The following is a 17933-nucleotide window of genomic DNA, read 5'->3' as shown; positions in this document are numbered from 1 at the left end:
GGTCTTGCATTGTGATGTGTGCCAGGGGAGAGCAGCTTTCATTTTAAACCTTTTAACTTCAAAAATTCTTTGCCAAATTCTGGTCTTAAACCCACATGGGCCCAATGTCTGAGTGCAGACTTTGACCTGTTTTCACATTTAAGGCCAGACAAGTGTTCCAGTTTACATTAGTTTAAAATAATGTCCTTCTAGATGCACACTGTTTAAGTATTATGTTATAGTCTTCTATATGAATTGGGAAAGAAGAACTATACAAACACTTAAAGCCTGAAGCACTCCGCTTGGCTTTGACACTGGAAACTTAACAGCACAAAGCAACCAAGAGCCTGTAGGAGCTTCCACAGCAAATTCTGTGGGCACTTGCCTTCTGTTCACTGTCCTGTCACATTGTGAAGCAGCACATGGGTTCCCAAGCATGGCACTGTGCCTCCCTTTTACAGCTGTCATGGGACTGGAGAAAAAGCTTCCCAGGTGTGTTTATTAAAAACACACAGTGTGCAGTGTGCGACCGCTAAGCCACGCCCTGCAGCAGAGCAGAGCGGTACCAAAGGCATCAAGAATCTATGACCCACAGCCACACAGAGCAGCTACTTTGCAAGACAAACACTGTGCAGTGTGTCCTAAGGGTATGTCTACACTACAAAATTAGGTCGAATTTATAGAAGTCATTTTTTTAGAAATCGGTTTTATATATTCGAGTGTGTGTGTCCCCACAGAAAATGCTCTAAGTGCATTAAGTGCATTAACTCGGCGGAGCGCTTCCACAGTACCGAGGCAAGCGTCGACTTCTGGAGTGTTGCACTGTGGGTAGCTATCCCACAGTTCCCACAGTCTCCGGAAATGAGATTCAAAAGTTTGCGGTTCTTTTCCTGTCTACCTGGCCAGTGCATCTGAGTTGAGAGCGCTGTCCAGAGCGGTCACAATGGAGCACTCTGGGATAGCTCCCGGAGGCCAATCCCGTCGAATTGTGTCCACAGTACCCCAAATTCGACCCAGCAAGGCCAATTTAAGCGCTAATCCACTTGTCGGGGTGGAGTAAGGAAATCGATTATAAGAGCCCTTTAAGTCGGAAAAAAGGGCTTAATCGTGTGGATGAGTGCAGGTTTACATCGATTTAACGCTGCTAAATTCGACCTAAAGTCCTAGTGTAGACCAGGGCTAAGTCATACAAGGGGGTTAGCCAGAGCTTCATCTTTGCCAGGGCTGACCCTCAGCACCTCTATGCTTGGCAGTTCATAGCCCTGGCACCTCGGGGAGCGGCTCACCTGCTAGTCCATGACAGCTATTGACAGGAGTGTCAGTGTGATTTCCTTCACCAGTTGGCTCAGGAGGTGACTATCCCAGAAAGAGAAAAATGCCCAAACTCCCCAATGGTGAGTAGCTGGCGCAAAAATGGTTCTACCTGGTGACGTTACCTTGACGTTTTGGGTTGAATTCGGCACTTTCCGGGGCTTGGGGACTGTATAGTTGGAAATAAATGTAGTGCCCAGGACATGAGCAGGCCTGGGAAACCTCTCTCCAAATCACCCCCAGACTAAACATAGCATGGGCAGCACCAGTGCCAGCTTCCCCGATGACCCCGCTCTGCCAGCGGCCCTCAGGCTTAGCCTGGAGGGGCCCCTGGATGGGTTTGAGAAAGATTTTCTTGTGGCCAAGGTCCTGCACAAGGACTTGGGAGAACATTGGCTCTGTTTCCAGCTTTACTGCAGGCCCCCTTTGTTTCCTGGGCAAATCACTCAGGCCCCTAATTCAGGGTCCCGAGCTGGAGACCCCGTTTGCTTGTCAGATGGTCTGTGTGCCCATGGCTCCAGCTGAAGACAACAGCAGCTGATCAGCCCCTCCGACCATCAGCCCTAGCTGTGTCGTTTGGAGCGCCTAGCAATTAAGGCACTCACAAGCAGAGAACACTTTGCAAAATGTTGGCCTCAGTTTCTCTTGGAGAGAGTCCCCGGCCCTGGCATCAGCCCCAGATCTGGCTGGGGGTGAATTCCCCCAGTGCAGGAATTGGGTAAGCCCTGGACCAGGAGGCATGCAGGGGCTGGGGCCTTAGCAGCCACTACTGCCGTGAGTCTGTGCAATGCTGCCACCTTGATGCAGCTTGGCTTGGGCTGCTTTAGATTTGGCCCTGGTCCAGAAGCGTGAGGGCAGAAAGGTGTTTTAAAGTCCCCCAAGCCATGAATTTCACAGTTTCAGAGCACCCAAGGCCAGATGGGACCACTGTGCTCGCCTACTTGGGCCTTGTGTGGACCACAGGCCACAGACCCGCCCCAAAAGAATTCCTGTTTGAGCAGCTCTTTTCGACAAACAGCCCAGCTTGGTATAAAAAGGGGCCAGTGATGGCGAAGCCACCATGCCCCTTGGTAAGTTGTGCCAATGGTTAATTACCCTCAGTGTTAAAAAAAATGTACCCCTTATTTCCTGTGTGCATTTGTCTAGCTTCTGCCTCCTGCCATTGCATCGTGTTAGACCTTTGTCTGCCGGATTGGAGAGCCCATTATCCAATATTTCCTCATATAGGTATTTGTTGACTGTGATCAAGTTGCCCACAACCTTCTCTTTGTTAGACTCAAGGAAGTCAATCTAGTTAGCTTATTGTGATAAGGTATGGTTTCCAATCCTGTACTCAGTCGGGTGGTTTTTTTCTGAGCTGTCCAGTTTTGCAAGATCCTTCTTGAAGTGAGCACCAGACCTGGACACCATGTTCCGATAGCATGCTACTGGTGCTAAATACAGAGGTGAAATAGCCGCTCTGTGGCTACTTGAGATTTCTCTGGTTATGCATCCGAGGGTTGCATTTGCCCTTTGGGCCACAGCATCCCCTGGGCCCTCACATTCAGCTGATTATCCACCAGAACCCCCCAACGGTTTATCAGAGTTGCTGCTTCCCAGGAGAGAATTCCCCTTCCTGTGAATATGGCCTACAGTCTTTTAATATAGCCGAATATATAGAGCTGGGAACAAACTCATCTTGTTTGCTTCTGCCCAGTTTACCAACTGCTCAAAATCGCTCTGTCCCCCCCAGTCTTTGTGTTAGTGGCAAACTTGACCAGCGATGTGTTTATGTTTTCTTCCAGGTCGTTGATAAAAATATTAAATAGCGTAGGACCAAGAAATGAGCCCTGTGGGGACATGCCCCGCAAAAACCACACCTGTGTGATGCGGATTCCCCTTTTACAGTCCCATTGGGACATCTCAGGAAGCCAGTTCTATAGGTGACAGTGTGTGGCAGCTGTTCAGATACTAGGGTGATGGGAACCCCAGAGCAGACGCTCAATAATTAATTCCAATGGCCAAATTGCCCCTCTTCACCCACAAGAAGAACTTGACCCTTTAAATAAACAACAATGTTAAACCGTTGTAACCAACCACAAGCCCTAACACGGCTTACTCAGCCTCTGGCGGCCCTGCCAGTCACTACGTCAGCACAGCGGGAAAGCAGGCCATGTGACTATCCATGTGGCGATGGGGAATAGTGGGCAGCGGTGACAGGTACAAGTGAGCTTTATTTCAAGGTTTCATCATTTCAAAACTCCAAGAGAACATGCTCTAATTCAGGGGTGGGCAAACTTTTTGGCCCAAGGGTCACATATGGGTGGGGAAATCGTATGCAGGGCCATGAATGTAGGGCTGGGGCAGGGGGTTGGGGTGCAGGAGGGAGTGCAGGGTGTGGGAGGGGGTGCGGTGTGCAGGCAGGGGCTCAGGTCAAGGAGCTGGGGTGCAGGAATCATAGAATCATAGAATCATAGAATATCAGGGTTGGAAGGGACCCCTGAAGGTCATCTAGTCCAACCCCCTGCTCGAAGCAGGACCAATTCCCAGTTAAATCATCCCAGCCAGGGCTTTGTCAAGCCTGACCTTAAAAACCTCTAAGGAAGGAGATTCTACCACCTCCCTAGGTAACGCATTCCAGTGTTTCACCACCCTCTTAGTGAAAAAGTTTTTCCTAATATCCAATCTAAACCTCCCCCACTGCAACTTGAGACCATTACTCCTCGTTCTGTCATCTGCTACCATTGAGAACAGTCTAGAGCCATCCTCTTTGGAACCCCCTTTCAGGTAATTGAAAGCAGCTATCAAATCCCCCCTCATTCTTCTCTTCTGCAGGCTAAACAATCCCAGCTCCCTCAGCTGCTCCTCATAAGTCATGTGTTCTAGACCCCTAATCATTTTTGTTGCCCTTCGCTGGACTCTCTCCAATTTATCCACATCCTTCTTGTAGTGTGGGGCCCAAAACTGGACACACTACTCCAGATGAGGCCTCACCAATGTCGAATAGAGGGATTCGACCAATGTCGAATAGAGAATGCCATTGGCCTTCTTGGCAACAAGGGCACACTGCTGACTCATATCCAGCTTCTCGTCCACTGTCACCCCTAGGTCCTTTTCCGCAGAACTGCTGCCTAGCCATTTGGTCCCTAGTCTGTAGCGGTGCATTGGATTCTTCCATCCTAAGTGCAGGACCCTGCACTTATCCTTATTGAACCTCATCAGATTTCTTTTGGCCCAATCCTCCAATTTGTCTAGGTCCTTCTGTATCCTATCCCTCCCCTCCAGCGTATCTACCACTCCTCCCAGTTTAGTATCATCTGCAAATTTGCTGAGAGTGCAATCCACACCATCCTCCAGATCATTTATGAAGATACACCAAGGAGAGGTGCAGGGTGTGGCGGGGGGATCAGGGCAGGGGGTTGGAGTGCAGGAAAGGGTGTGGAGTGCAGGAGGGTGCTCAGGACAGGGGGTTGGGGTGCAGCAGGGGGTTAGGGGGCTCAGGGCAGAGGGTTGGGGTGCTGGGTGCAGGAGGGGTTTGGGGGTGCGGGCTCCAGCCCGGCGCCGCTTACCTCGAGTGGCTCCGGGATGGCAGTGGCATACAATGGGGCAAAGGCAGGCTCCCTGCCTGCCCTGGCCCCATGCCACTCCCAGAACTGGCCAGCATGTCCGGCAATGGCTCCTGGGAGTGGGGTGAGGCAGGCGGCTCCGCTGTGCACTGCCCTGACCTGCGGGTACCACCCCCGAAGCTCCCAGTGGCCCCAGTTCCCCATTCTCAGCCAATAGGAGCTGTGGGGGGTGGTGCCTGCAGGCGAGGACAGCGCACAAAGCCCTCTGCCTCCCCCACCCCAGGGGCTGCAGGGACGTGGTTCCGGCCACTTCCAGAAGTGCCAAGGGGCCAGGGCAGGCAGGAAGCCTGCCTTAGCCCTGCTGTGCCATGGGGCTGGCAATCCTGCAGGCCAGAATGAAAGCCCTGATGGGCCGGATCTGGCCTGCGGGCCGTAGTTTGCTCTCCCCTGCTCCAATTCCTCTCCTTGCTCTCTGAGCCTCAGCATCCTCCAGAACCTTTGGAATTTGTCTTGCTTCTTTTGCCCCTTGTTAATTTTTGTAAAGCCTCAGAACCTCGGCCTCAAAACTGCCATACAATATCGCACTCCTTTTTTGTGTGGCCTTCATCCAGATTGCCCAGAGGATGGCATTTCACACCGGCCGATTGCTTAACTCCAGAAGCCGTAGCAGCTTAGCGCTTGGTCTGGCCTCTCAGGCCAGCTGAGGCCCTGAAAGTGACAGTGACGAAGGCTGTGGAGTACGGCCATGGAGCCCATGTAATGTATCTGAAGAGCATCACATTTACAGGGATCATCAGTTCAAAAAAATCATAACCATTTTGGGTTGAACTTTGCATTGTCTGATTTGTGTTTCCAACTCTTTACCCCTATCCAGGCCCGTCACCACTAATGTTTGGGATGTGTGGCAGGCATTAGGCATGTCCTGCTCTCAATTTCACCCACAGCTCTTTGGTGCCATAGGGGGCATGGAAAGTGGCAGGGCTTGCTTACAGGCTGAGAAGCACTTGGGCACAGACCAGAGTGACAAACGTCCCAGGATAATGGGATTGTTTTTATTGCAACATTTGTGTAAGTTGGACATCACCCCTCCGACCTTTATGGCCTGATCTGGAAAAAAGGTCAGCTACCATCGCGGGCTCCACTTAAACCAAAATGGAACCCGTCTGCTGGAATGTACAATTAAAAAGATTGTCAAGGGTTATTTTAAAGTAAGGGCTGAGGACAAGTCGATAGGCACAAAGGAGCCCGCAGTCTGGGCAGAGACGGCCTATTACCAACAGGAGAGTGGGTTTGTGTGTGTGTGTGTGGGGGGGGGAGGGCGGGAACCTGGATTTGTGCCGGAAATGGCCCAACTTGATTATCATACACATTGTAAGGAGAGTGATCACTTTAGATAAGCTATTACCAGCAGGAGAGTGGGGTGGGGGGAGGTATTTTTTCATGCTTTGTGTGTATAAAAAGATCTTCTACACTTTCCAAGGTATGCATCCGATGAAGTGAGCTGTAGCTCACGAAAGCTTATGCTCAAATAAATTGGTTAGTCTCTAAGGTGCCACAAGTCCTCCTTTTCTTTTTGCGAATACAGACTAACACGGCTGTTACTCTGAGGCCTTCAGAGATTAATCTATTTGAGGGGGAAGGCTATACCCAGATAAAAAGGAGAGGAAAGACATTCGTAAAGCACACATAGGAGCTTGTGAGGAACAATCCAACGTCAAAGAGTTCCATTTAAATAAAACATGAAGATGAGCAACTTAATATGGACCAAATGTACATACGCTTATCTACACGTCTAAATACTAAGATGGCTGGACGAGAGTGCCTGGCATTAAATAAGGATATTGATATAATAGGCATTGCAGAAACTTGGTAGAAAGAGGCTAATACACTGGACATGGTGATACCAGGATACACAATACAGAAAGCATAGAGTCAAAAAACATCTTCAGTGAACTGAACTGCACCATAGACTCTCTCTGGATAGAAATTCCAGGCTTGAATAATAAGAGTACAGCAGTAGAAATATACTACTGACCACCAGACCAGGAAGGTGACGGTGACTGTGAAATGCTCAAGGAGATTAGAGAGGCTACAAAGGCAGAAAACACAACAATAATGGGGGATTTCAATTACCCACATGTTGCCTGGGAACATGTCATGTCAGGACGGGATGCAGAGATAAAATTTCTAGACACCATAGATAAATTCTTCTTGGAGCATCAAGTCCTGGAACCCACAAGGGGAGTGGCAATCCTTGGTTTAGTCATAAATGGAGCACAGAATCTGGTGCAAGAGGTAATAATGACCACAACGTAATTAAATTTAACATCCTTGTAGGGGGGAAATGCTAAAGAAGCCCACCAGAGCAGCATTTAACTTCAACCATAATAGAGACTCAAACTGAATGTATACCCAAAATACTACTACTACTAATAATAATAACAATAATAAAAAATTTGTACAAGAACCCCCCGCCCCCCCCCAAAATGCTACTACGGCTAAACGGCAGACTACAAAGGCATTCTTTAAAAATTGGAAGTCAAAGCCTAGTGAGGAAAACAGAAAAGAGCACAGAAATAGAAAACTCTGTCAAGTCAAATGTAAAAGTACAAGACAGGCCAAGAAAGAATTTGAAGAACAACTAAGGACACAAAAATTAACAGCAAAATTTTTTTTAAGTATATCAGAACTAGGAAGCCTGCCAAAAAGTCAGCAGGGCTACTGGATGAGTATGGTGCTAGGAACAAAAGGCTGTTGTGATGAAGCTAAATGAATTCTTTGCGTTGGTCTTCACTGCCGAGGGTGTGGGGGAAAGTCCCTATGCCCACGCCATTCATTTTAGGTGACAGATCTGAGGAACTGTCTCAGCTTGAGGCATCAATAGAGGAGGTTTTGATAAACTAAACAGTAACAAAGTCACCGGGACCAGATGGTCTTCACCCAAGAGTTCTGAAGAAACTCCAGTATGACCTTGCAGGAATACTAACTGCAGCATGTAAGCTATTGCACACATCAGCCCGTGTCCGAGATGGCTGGCGGGTAGTTAATGTAATGCCTGCTTTTGAAAAAGGCCTCACCAGGCAATTTTGGCAATTACAACCAGCTAAATAAGATATGTTGGGGGAACAGTTCCCTTTTGTAATGGGAAATAATGCTGCCCACTCTATTAGACTTCTTTGACCCAAAACATGTCCACATGGCAGCAAGCATGCGGACAAGAGTGAGCCAGTCGCCATAGTGCACTGAGTGTAGTACAGTGGACTTGCAGAAAGCATTTGACAAGGTCCTGCACCAAAGGCTCTTAAGCAACGTTACCAGTCATGGATAAGAGGGCAGGTCTGGTCATGGATCGGTAACTGGTTAAAAGACAGGAACCAAAGGGTAGGAATAAATGGTCAGTTTTCACAGTGGTGAACAGTAAATAGCAGGGTCCCCCAAGGAACTGCACTGGGCCCTGTGCTGTTCAATGTATTCATTAATGAGCTGGAAAAAGGAGAGAACAGTGAAGTGGCAAAATTTGCAGACACTACAAAATGTTAAGGCCAAAGGTGACTGCGAAGTTACAAAGGGACCTCACGAACAAAATGGCAGATGAAATTCAGTGTTGATAAATGCAAAGTAATACGCACTGGAAAACATAATCCCAACTATACCTATAAAATGATGGGGTCTAAATTAGCTGTTTCCACTCAAGAAAGAGATCTTGGAGCCATTGTGGATAGTTCTCTGAAAACATCCACTCAATGTGCCATGGCCGTCAAAAACGTTCACAGAATGTTAGGAATCATTAAGAAAGGGATAGGTCATAAAAAAGAAAAATATCATAATGCCACCACAGAAATCCATGGTATGCCCAGCCTTTGAATACTGGCTGCTGTTCTGGTCACCCCATCTCAAAAAACAGTATATTAGCATTGGAAAAGCTGCAGAGAAGGGCAATGAAAATGATGAGGGGGATGGAACAGCCTCCGTACGACGCGAGAGTACAAAGGCTGGGACTGCTCACCTTCGAAGGACTGACTGAGCGGGGATATAATAGGGGTCTATACAATCATGAATGGTCTGATGAAAGTGAACAGGGACGTGTTATTTACCGCCCTAAACATAACACAAGAACCAGGAATCACCCTATGAAATTAATAGGCAGAAAGTTTAAAACAACCAAAAGGCAACACAACACACAGTCAACCTGTGGAACTCATTGCCATGAGATGTTGTGAAGGTCAAAAGTAGGCCATTGTCAGACCTGTGCTCCAGGAACTTGCCTGATTCAATTAGCCAAGATGATCAGGGACACAACTCCATGGTCTGGATGTCCCAGAACAGAAGCTGGAATTGACTGTCAGGCATAGGCTATGTGTGTGTGTGTGTGGGAGGTGTGCAGGGGTCATGTGCCCCCCCCAGATTTGCTGCTTGGCTTGTACTGAGCATGCTCAGTAACATTGCTGAAGGTAGCTGCCCTCACTGCCCCATCAGCAGGCACGGGTTGGCTCTGGGATGGGTGACTCAATAATTGCCTGTCCTGGTCATTCTCTCTGAAGCACCTTGCACTGGCCATGGTCAGGGACAGGACACTGGGCTGACCAAGTGTGGCATTCTTATCTTCATGGCGGTGGAGGTGGGCTAAGACACTGAACGGACTAGGTGTTGAGCAGCCTCCGCTCCCATTGACTTCACTGTTGTGCATGGGAAGTGAGAGTTTACGGCACCACACAGAACCTGGGCCTATGGTGGGGTGTGTGTCTGGGCTTTGTAAAGCAGAGGGACAGGCTTAGCAGCTGTGGGTGGGGTGCAAACAAAGGCTTGCAGAGAGTGGCAAAGCCCACTCCCCTGCCTGTGGGTGTCCTGCAGGGCTGAAGCCTGATTTATTTCCTAAAGGGAAATTTATCTTCCACAGCAAATGCTCATTTGTTCTCACTAGCCATAGAAAGGACCAGCGTGAAGATTACACTTTGCATATCAACTCAATGCTTCTCCCCCTCCCCCATTGCCTGTCTCTGATTTCGTCACTTTTTCAATTACATTCAAAGCATCTATTCCCTCTGCCACTACTCTAGGGTTGCCAGGCATCTGGTTTTTGACCAGAATGCCCAGTTGAAAAGGGACTCTGGCGGCTCTAGTCAGCACTGCTGACCGGGCTGTTAAAAGGCTGGCCGGCGGGGTGGCAGGGCTCAGGCGGGCTCCCTACCTGTCCTGGCTCCGCACTGCTCCCAGAAGTGGCCGGCATGTCCGGCCCCTAGGCACAGGGGCGGACGGGGGCTCCATGAGAGGCCCCCGCCCTGAGCACCAGCTCCACAGCTCCCATTGGCCAGGAACCACGGCTAATAGGAGCTGCGGGGGCAGAGCCTGCAGCCGGGGGCAGTGTGAAGAGCCACCTGGCCGTACTTCCACCTATGGGCCACAGGGACATGCCGGCTGCTTCCAGGAGCCACCTTAGGTTACCCCCCTCCCACACCCCAACCCCAGCCCTGAGCACCTTCCCACCCTCTAAACCCCTCATCCTCTGGCCCCACCCCAGAGCCCACACCCCCAGCTGGAGTCCTCACCCCCCTGCACCGCAACCCCCTGCCCCAGCCCGGAATCCCCTCCCACACGCTGAACCCCTCATTTCTGGCCCCACCCTGGAGCCCACACCCCCCAGCTGGAGCCCTCACCCCCGCCCCCAACCCCCTGCGTGAGCCCAGTGAAAGTGGGCGAGGGTCGGGGAGTGAGCAAGGGAGGGAGGGGCATGGAGTGAGCAGGGTTGGGGCGTTGGGGGGGGGGCGGGGCAAGGGTGTTCAGTTTTCTGCAATCAGAAAGTTGGCTTGAGTTGGTAGGTGTGTGCCACGCTGCCCCTTCCAATCTGCTACGCTCAGCCCCCTTTCCAATCTGCCAGGGAACTGGCACGGGCCTCTTGCAACTTACTGCTCAGGCAATGAGAATCCAGGGGAGACCCAACTCCCAGGGATTGTGTTGGGCCCCCGATTGCTAATGCAGCTCTGTGGAGATTTCCAGGGCCTCACAGGGAGACCGTCGGCTTGGGACTTCAACATGGTCTGAGTGAAAAATACAGGGAGCATAAGAGTGGTTGCTGAGAGGTCAGCTAATTGGTAAGGAAAATGTTCTAGCATCCACTCTCTCTCTCCCCACTCTCTGCCCCACTCCTCAGACACCCCTTTCTCTCGCCCATGTGCACGTACACCCCTCCTCTACTGAGCTCTTCCTCCTTTCTACTCAACAGCAGGTATCGCTGTAGCTTTATTTGCTCTCTTTTGATTACCCCTCATTTATTATTCGATGTTCTCACCCCTAATAAACTTAACCGTTTCCCCTTGTGGGACCTGAACACCTCGTTCTGAACCTGCTCTGGCACCTAATAGTCGTAAAAAATGTTTGTATGGCGGAGGAAGGCATAAAGCTCTCTCTCCATCTTCAAACTTGCTCAAATACCAGTAGCAACAACAAATAACTACGTGCTGCGCTACTGGGACTGGCAAAGCCACTTGCACCGTCACTCGTTCATTGCTTGGGACTGTCAGAATCCTAATTCGGCTGGGCCATACTTTACTGATATTAGAGGACACAGAATCTTAATCCATCCCTACCTTTTCTGCCCTGTGGAAACCGGGTGCAGCCGCTTGGGGAAAGGACTGGAATGATGCGGGTTTGTGTGTGAGAGCAAAGAATAACACAAAAGCACAGAGAAGTCAGTTTTTAGAACCTGGCTTGTTTTCAGCATATCATGTGCTAAGTTCAATTCTCCAAAAGCTTTTTTTTATTTTTAACGGTAACATCTTTATTAATTATTATTATTATTATGTATTAGTTAATAATTATTTATTATTACTATGCAGAGAAGAGATTTTTCCTTTTGATCAAAGAGCAAACAGTTTGCTTTTAAAATGTTAATGGAGTCCTGATTTAAAACATTTTTTCTTCTTCTTCTTTTTTTTTTTTTTTTGAAACGTTGCAACAGACAAGATTTGGGAGTCGATTTCCTCGTCCTACACAAAGAAAGATTTTTGAGTTCAGAATCCTAGCCGCTACTGGTAGGTCCTGCCTTGCTCAGTTTATTGTCGTCTCAGTGTGGTTTCGCCGGGTGGGGTGGGTAGGTGAGTGGGAAGGGAAGAACTGGAAGAGAGGGAGAGGGGTGTGTCAGTTATGTTGAGTCCTGGTTAACAACTTTGCCTCCATTCATGGTTGGTGTCCCTGAACTTTTTCTTGAGCGTCCTTGTTTTTCTCCAATTTCATGCAGCGATGGCTCTCTGTACATGCACACTGCAAACAGAAAGGGCAACAATTAGCTTTCACACTATCCCAGAGACAGAGGTCTTTGACCGTTTGCATTTGCTTATGTATTCCCGAACCTAGCCTCCTTGTCCCCCACCCCCTTTCCTGCCACACACATGCAGAAAAGCCTTAATATCCCAGTAATATATTCCGTTATTATTCACGGTTCTCTGTCTGTGCTGGCAGTCAGACCCTTTGAAGTCTACGCCCTCCAAGAGGCACAAATACAAGCGAATGGTTTCAGGTCTCTCACAGATAAGGCTCTCTAGACTCCATGTTTTTTATGACATACAAATATATACACATATAAAATGAACATCCCGATTCACAACAGTGCACATTAGCTCACAATGCCAATATTAGCTAGCAGAAGATCAACGAGTTAGCCCATTCCCCAGTCCTTAATCTCTGACAAGAAACAATGAGACCCCCCCCAAAACAAAAACATTTGCATCCGGGCCCACCTTGGAGGGAGTTCAACTTCCGGATCTGGATATTGTGCTTCCAACTGAAACCCCCTCCAGCCATGAACAGAGCAGTTCAGTCAGTATCTCTGCTATTTAACTCACTGCAGACCAGAATATGCCATGCCCTTAAGTGGCTGTGCAGCAAAGTAAGAAGGAGAAAGGATCCCCTCCCTTGTGTGGCCACGTAGGAGGTGTGGGCATCACAAGTCTGAGAGAAACACTTCCCCCATCAGAATCATAGAATCCTAGAATATCAGGGTTGGAAGGGACCTCAGGAGGTCATCTAGTCCCACCCCCTGCTCAAAGCAGGACCGATCCCTGACTAAATCATCCCAGCCAGGGCTTTGTCAAGCCGGGCCTTAAAAACCTCTGAGGAAGGAGATTCCACCCCCCCCCCAGGTAACGCATTCCAGTGTTTCACCACCCTCCTAGTGAAAAAGTTTTTCCTAATATCCAACCTAAAGCTCCCCCACTGCAATTTGAGACTATTGCTCCTTGTTCTGTCATTCCCCTGGGAGCAACCTGGTGGGGCATGGACAGAGCCATGGCTTTGTGTCGCTCCTTCCCCACATGTGGCAGTCAGCAGAGGGGGCTGGCAATGCAGGAAGGGGAGTTTATGGCTTCCTATAAAAAGGTGACCTATTACTCCTCCCTGCAGTGCAGCTGGAGAGACCAAGGAGAAGCTGTCCCTCCCTGAGACACAGCACCAGCCTACACTCTGCCTGGGGTGATGTGCCTACATGCTGCCTCTTTCTAAGGATGTGTATGCCATGATCTAGCCCTGAGAAAGGCAGAAACAAACACAGAGTCAGTGCTGAACAAGGGTCTCAGGAGTTAGCCCCATGAGGTCAATCTTCAACAATTGCAAACACGGCATAGCTCTAACAGTCATCAAAATAGCGATGTTTCAAGGCCCAATATGCTGGGGATGAGAATGAGAGATGGGGTCAGCTTGCAAATCTGGGGATGTTAGGCCTGATCCTGCCATCATTCCGGGGATGTTAGGCCTGATCCTGCCAGCCTTACACCTTTGCCTGTGTAAAGCAGGCGTGCAGTCTGTCCATCCCGAGTTGCTAGAGAATTGCCGTGGAAACGACTGCAGACAGTGTAAAGCAGGGGAGAAGCAAGCCTGCAACGCTTCGGTTCTGGCTCATCATCAAGAACATAAACACAACATAAAACAAACTAATTCCATTCCAAAATAGCTGAATAAATGAAACCATTCTTCATCTATAGAAAGATGAATTCAGTCCTTATGTTTATAGCCTTTCCCTGATTTAGGAATAACTCCTGCCACTTAGGGCTAGATTGAAATGGCACTGTTACTTTGCCTTTTACTCCCATCTAGATGAACATTTATAGTGATGCATAACAATCCAGGGCAGAGATGAAGAGCAGTCAAGTGTGCACTAATGTAATTGATGTTGCATTGCAAACATGACCAATGAAAAATACTATTTTGACCATACAGCACTTTCCCTCCAAGCACTTTAAATACACACCATAACTAAGCCTCACAACGCCCCTTTGAGGTAGGTAAAATTATCAATAAAGCAAAGAGAATAAGGAACTTACCCAAGTTTGCGCATTGAGTCCGTGCCAGAACTAGGCATAAAATCCAGGAATTCTGCCCTGCCAGCCACTTGATGGCACTTTTTGTGATGGACACAAACTGTGCACGTCAACGTCATCACCATTACTGCCCACTAGCCCGTCTCTGCTGCTTCTCTTTTGCCTTGCACATCGCATCGTCATTTGCCTCTGCTCCAAGTACTCCCCTTGCGCCCCAATAGCGCTGGGCGCCCACATGGGCTAGGCGCTGAAGAATCAACGTTTGACCTGTGGGCTAGTTCCACAGCTTTGGCAGTCGTGTGAGTGTGAAATGGTGGAGGGCTGGATGGCAAAATTAGCCTCTCACACGTCCTGCTGTCCCTCACAATTCCCATCTCTACTAGCTTTGGAGCTGGGATCCCATTTACTCAGGCTGGCTGGGTTAACCCCAGGGACACGTTTTAGCCTGACAGCATGGTTCAGCTATCAGGCAAAGCAGGCTATCCATAGTGCAAACTGGTTCAGTCTTGTCAAACGTGAGACACAAGTAATGTTCTCTTGTGCACCACATACCCACATGGGAGTTTCCCTCCCTACCCGGAGCACCTTGTATGCACAAGTGAAGGGGACTGGTTACAGAACGACCCCACCACACGGCACCTCGCTTTGCTGGCGTGCTAGCGAGGCACCCAAAGCTGTGGGGAAAATGGCGTCTCCGGGGACAGAAGCAAGAACAACAATCCTACGTAAATAACACGCTGTTATGGGCTAATTATGCCTCCCAGCGCCTCTTGATAAGCAACGAAGCCTGCACACAGCCCATAGGGGCACGCGATGGAGGTTCCGGGAACCCAGAAGTTTGGTTCACCGGATCTCAGATCAAGGGGGCTAATGCTGCGGGCCTGAGACTCCCCTTTCTCGCACCGCTGGAAATCAGGTGTCGCTCCACGCCAGGAGGTGGCGCTCCCAGTGTGGGGGGAGAAAGCTGGTGGTGCTGAGAGCACGGCCCAGGCCTGCATGGGTATGTCTGCCTTCCACGGGAGCGCGGTTCGCTGTTTGGAGCCATCCAGCTGACGCACGGTATCAGACGTAGCCAAAGATGGGGAAGGAATTAATGATCAAAGAGAGAGAGTGCAAGAATCGATTTATCCCACGGCATCGATCTCCTGCCTGGAAAGAGGATAACGATGCATAGAGAGAGAATAATGGCAGAAATAACTTAACTCTATAATGACCGACCAGAGCAAGTCCCCAACCATTCCCACTTCCCTGTTCCTCCCCCTTCTGCCAGATAAGCCCACATCCGCATTTCATTGTGCAGCATTGGCTGCTGGAGCTCAGAGCAGCACACGCCCCTTGGAAGCCTAATCCTGAGCATCTTCCCCCTCATGCCAATGTGAGCGGAGGATGATCAGCATCATGTAGATGCATCAAACTCCATGTCCTGACTCTGGTGGGTGCGGCGCAGCTGGGGAGGGAACAGTACTGGTCCCCTGGCTCTGCCCCAGTCCTGGCTCTCCCCCACCCATAGCATCACCACTCCACATGCAGAACTTGGCCTGGGAGCGTCACCCCCGAGACTTGGAAGGAGGGTCACTTGTATTAGTCAAGGCTCCATTGAAGAGATTTAATTGACTGAACACCAGATGTGGGAAGGGAGTCAGGTCATTATGCACCTTGGTTTTCTGCCTTAATTAATGCAAGAAAGGCTGGAAGGAAATCCCAGCTGATGTGAGTTGCAGACGGGCTGAGCTAGTTGCTGCCTGGCAGCTGAACACACAGGATGCCGCCAGATGGAACCACAGCGTGTCCGAGGGTGACTCCGCACTTTTATTCCCAAACGCCAAGGAAACACAAGCTGAAAGTGATCCCTTTTCTTCCTTCGGGATCTAGCGCGAGGGTTTCAGTGCAGGCCCAGCGAAGTAAGCGTGGGAGAGACTCTGTGCAAAATCCTGCAATTCTAGGGCCCTGATGATACAAGAAAACAAGCTGTGTCTAGCAAAGGGTAATGAACAGGGTTTTAAATGCTGCTTCTTCTTGGCATATGTGCAATGTGCCTCAGGTGGCATGCGACCAGGATTCGTCACCGAATTTGGTCCGCTGGTTGGATCCTTAGCTTTCCGGCCTGGGCTGGGTAGTGACACGCAGTGTGACATGACTGTTGATCCATGCCCCCCAAAATGCTGCTCAGCACCGACTAGACACAAAGACAATGATCCGTGTTTACTGGGGCTGAACACGCTACATCTTCCTAGTGCAGACAGCACCTGGGAGTGAAATTCCCCCTTTCCACTTCACCGTGGCGACCGAGGGCTCTGATTTAGCAGAACTGGCGTAGATCCACTATGGGGAAAGAGTTGGGGAAGACTCAGGGGCCTCTGTACGATGCCCCTTGTACCCCAGCCTGCCGGGAAGCTATGAGGGCAGGAAGGGAGGTGGTAGGATCAGGCGACCCACTGACCATTCTCCACCACAGAGGAGGTCTGGCTCAAGCCATGGTGCTTAACTGCAATGCCAAGCTGCAAAAGCAGGCCTGGGGCCTCTCAGCTGAGTGAAGGAAGATACCACCTTCCCCTTGGGCTGCACGCTGGTTCCAGGGTCAAGTGCTAGGAAAGGGGAAATGCAGGTACTTTGGAGAGCGAAGCAGGAAATATCCCTACGAAGGGGCAGAGTTGATATAAACAGCCAAATAGTCCCACTGTAAGGGCCTGATCCAAAGCCAATGGCAGTGAATGGAAAGACTCCCACTGGCTTGGCAGCGGGGCAGAGGATAGGTTCAGTCCCTGCGGCTATAGACACTCAGATTGAAATGGCTTTAAAAGGTTGCACAGGGCCCAAGCCGTGATTCCACACATGACAACTGGCCTGGCTCAGGCCACAAGCTCACGTTTTAATGGCTCCTTGAGTTCAAGCCACAGCAACCAAAAATTGAAATATCAAAAGAGGTGTGCAGCGTGTGTGTTTGTATCCCACACTGGCATCTTGCCATACATTAACTAAGGATCCCCAAATACCCTTCAGGTTGTAGGACTTGAAAGCATTTTTGTAGAGTCAACATGCCTTAAAATTTGCTTTTTCTGTATAGAAAAGCCATTTTAAGACATTTTTGAGGTGTTTTGCATTTGTTAGCCTTCGGTCTTGTTGGCACTCGCACTGGATTCTGAATCCAGAAGCAACAGTTTCACCAGTTGAAGTAAAAGAACACATTTCCCTCGGCTGGTAGCTATTAGAGCACGGAGGCCTGGTTTTGGTGTTTCTGCAGTTCTTGTTTTAACTAAGCTGCTGTGTAGTTTTGTGCACACTGGTAAAATGCTGCCAAGTTTCACCTCAGAGGTGGCTGCCATTCAGTGGTGGGTGACGTGATTTCTGTAGATGTAGTTTGTGAAGCCTCTCTTCTCCAGCAGGCAAAAATCCTCCTCAACAGACACACCTCCCAGCACTAACCCTCATGGCCTTCACGGGGGTCACATTCTCAAAGGAAGAGGAAGGCTTGTTCAGTGGTTAAGGCACTAGCCTTGGTCTTGGAAGACCTGGCTTCCATTCCCAGCTCTGCCACAGACTTCCTGTGTGAACTTGGGTGTGTATCTTAATCTCTCTGTTCCTCAGTTCCCCCTCTGCAGCATAGGGATAATAGCCTTGCCCTGCGGCAGGGGCATTTTAAGGGGGCTGGGGCTGCACCTGAGCTAAAAAGGGTCAGAGGGAGGTCAGATCTAAGAGACACAGGTAGAAAGGGAACTGCAGAAGAGAAGTGGCTGGGAGGGAGGGTCTCCTACAGTGGTACCCGGCGAAGGGGGCTGGGGCTTTGGGAGAA

The 17933-nt window shown here is 49.7% G+C and overlaps 1 protein-coding gene across 3 annotated transcripts in view; it reads right to left on the bottom strand.

Moving 5' to 3' along the window:
- Positions 1 to 11521: 11521 nt before the first annotated feature.
- The window catches only part of FGF12 (fibroblast growth factor 12), a 290970-nt gene continuing 284558 nt past the window's right edge, over positions 11522 to 17933 (bottom strand). For all 3 annotated transcript variants that reach the window (XM_075132029.1, XM_075132030.1, XM_075132028.1), the window contains exon 5: positions 11522 to 12092. In XM_075132029.1, coding sequence (XP_074988130.1) covers positions 11974 to 12092 — 119 coding nt within the window. In that variant the 3' untranslated portion in view covers positions 11522 to 11973. The remainder of the gene's footprint in view (positions 12093 to 17933) is intronic.

This window comes from Caretta caretta, chromosome 9, assembly GCF_965140235.1.
Source record: "Caretta caretta isolate rCarCar2 chromosome 9, rCarCar1.hap1, whole genome shotgun sequence".
NCBI classification, from domain to species: Eukaryota; Metazoa; Chordata; order Testudines; family Cheloniidae; genus Caretta; species Caretta caretta.
Note: the sequence above shows the minus strand (reverse complement) of the source record. Positions and strands in the feature narration are given on the sequence as shown.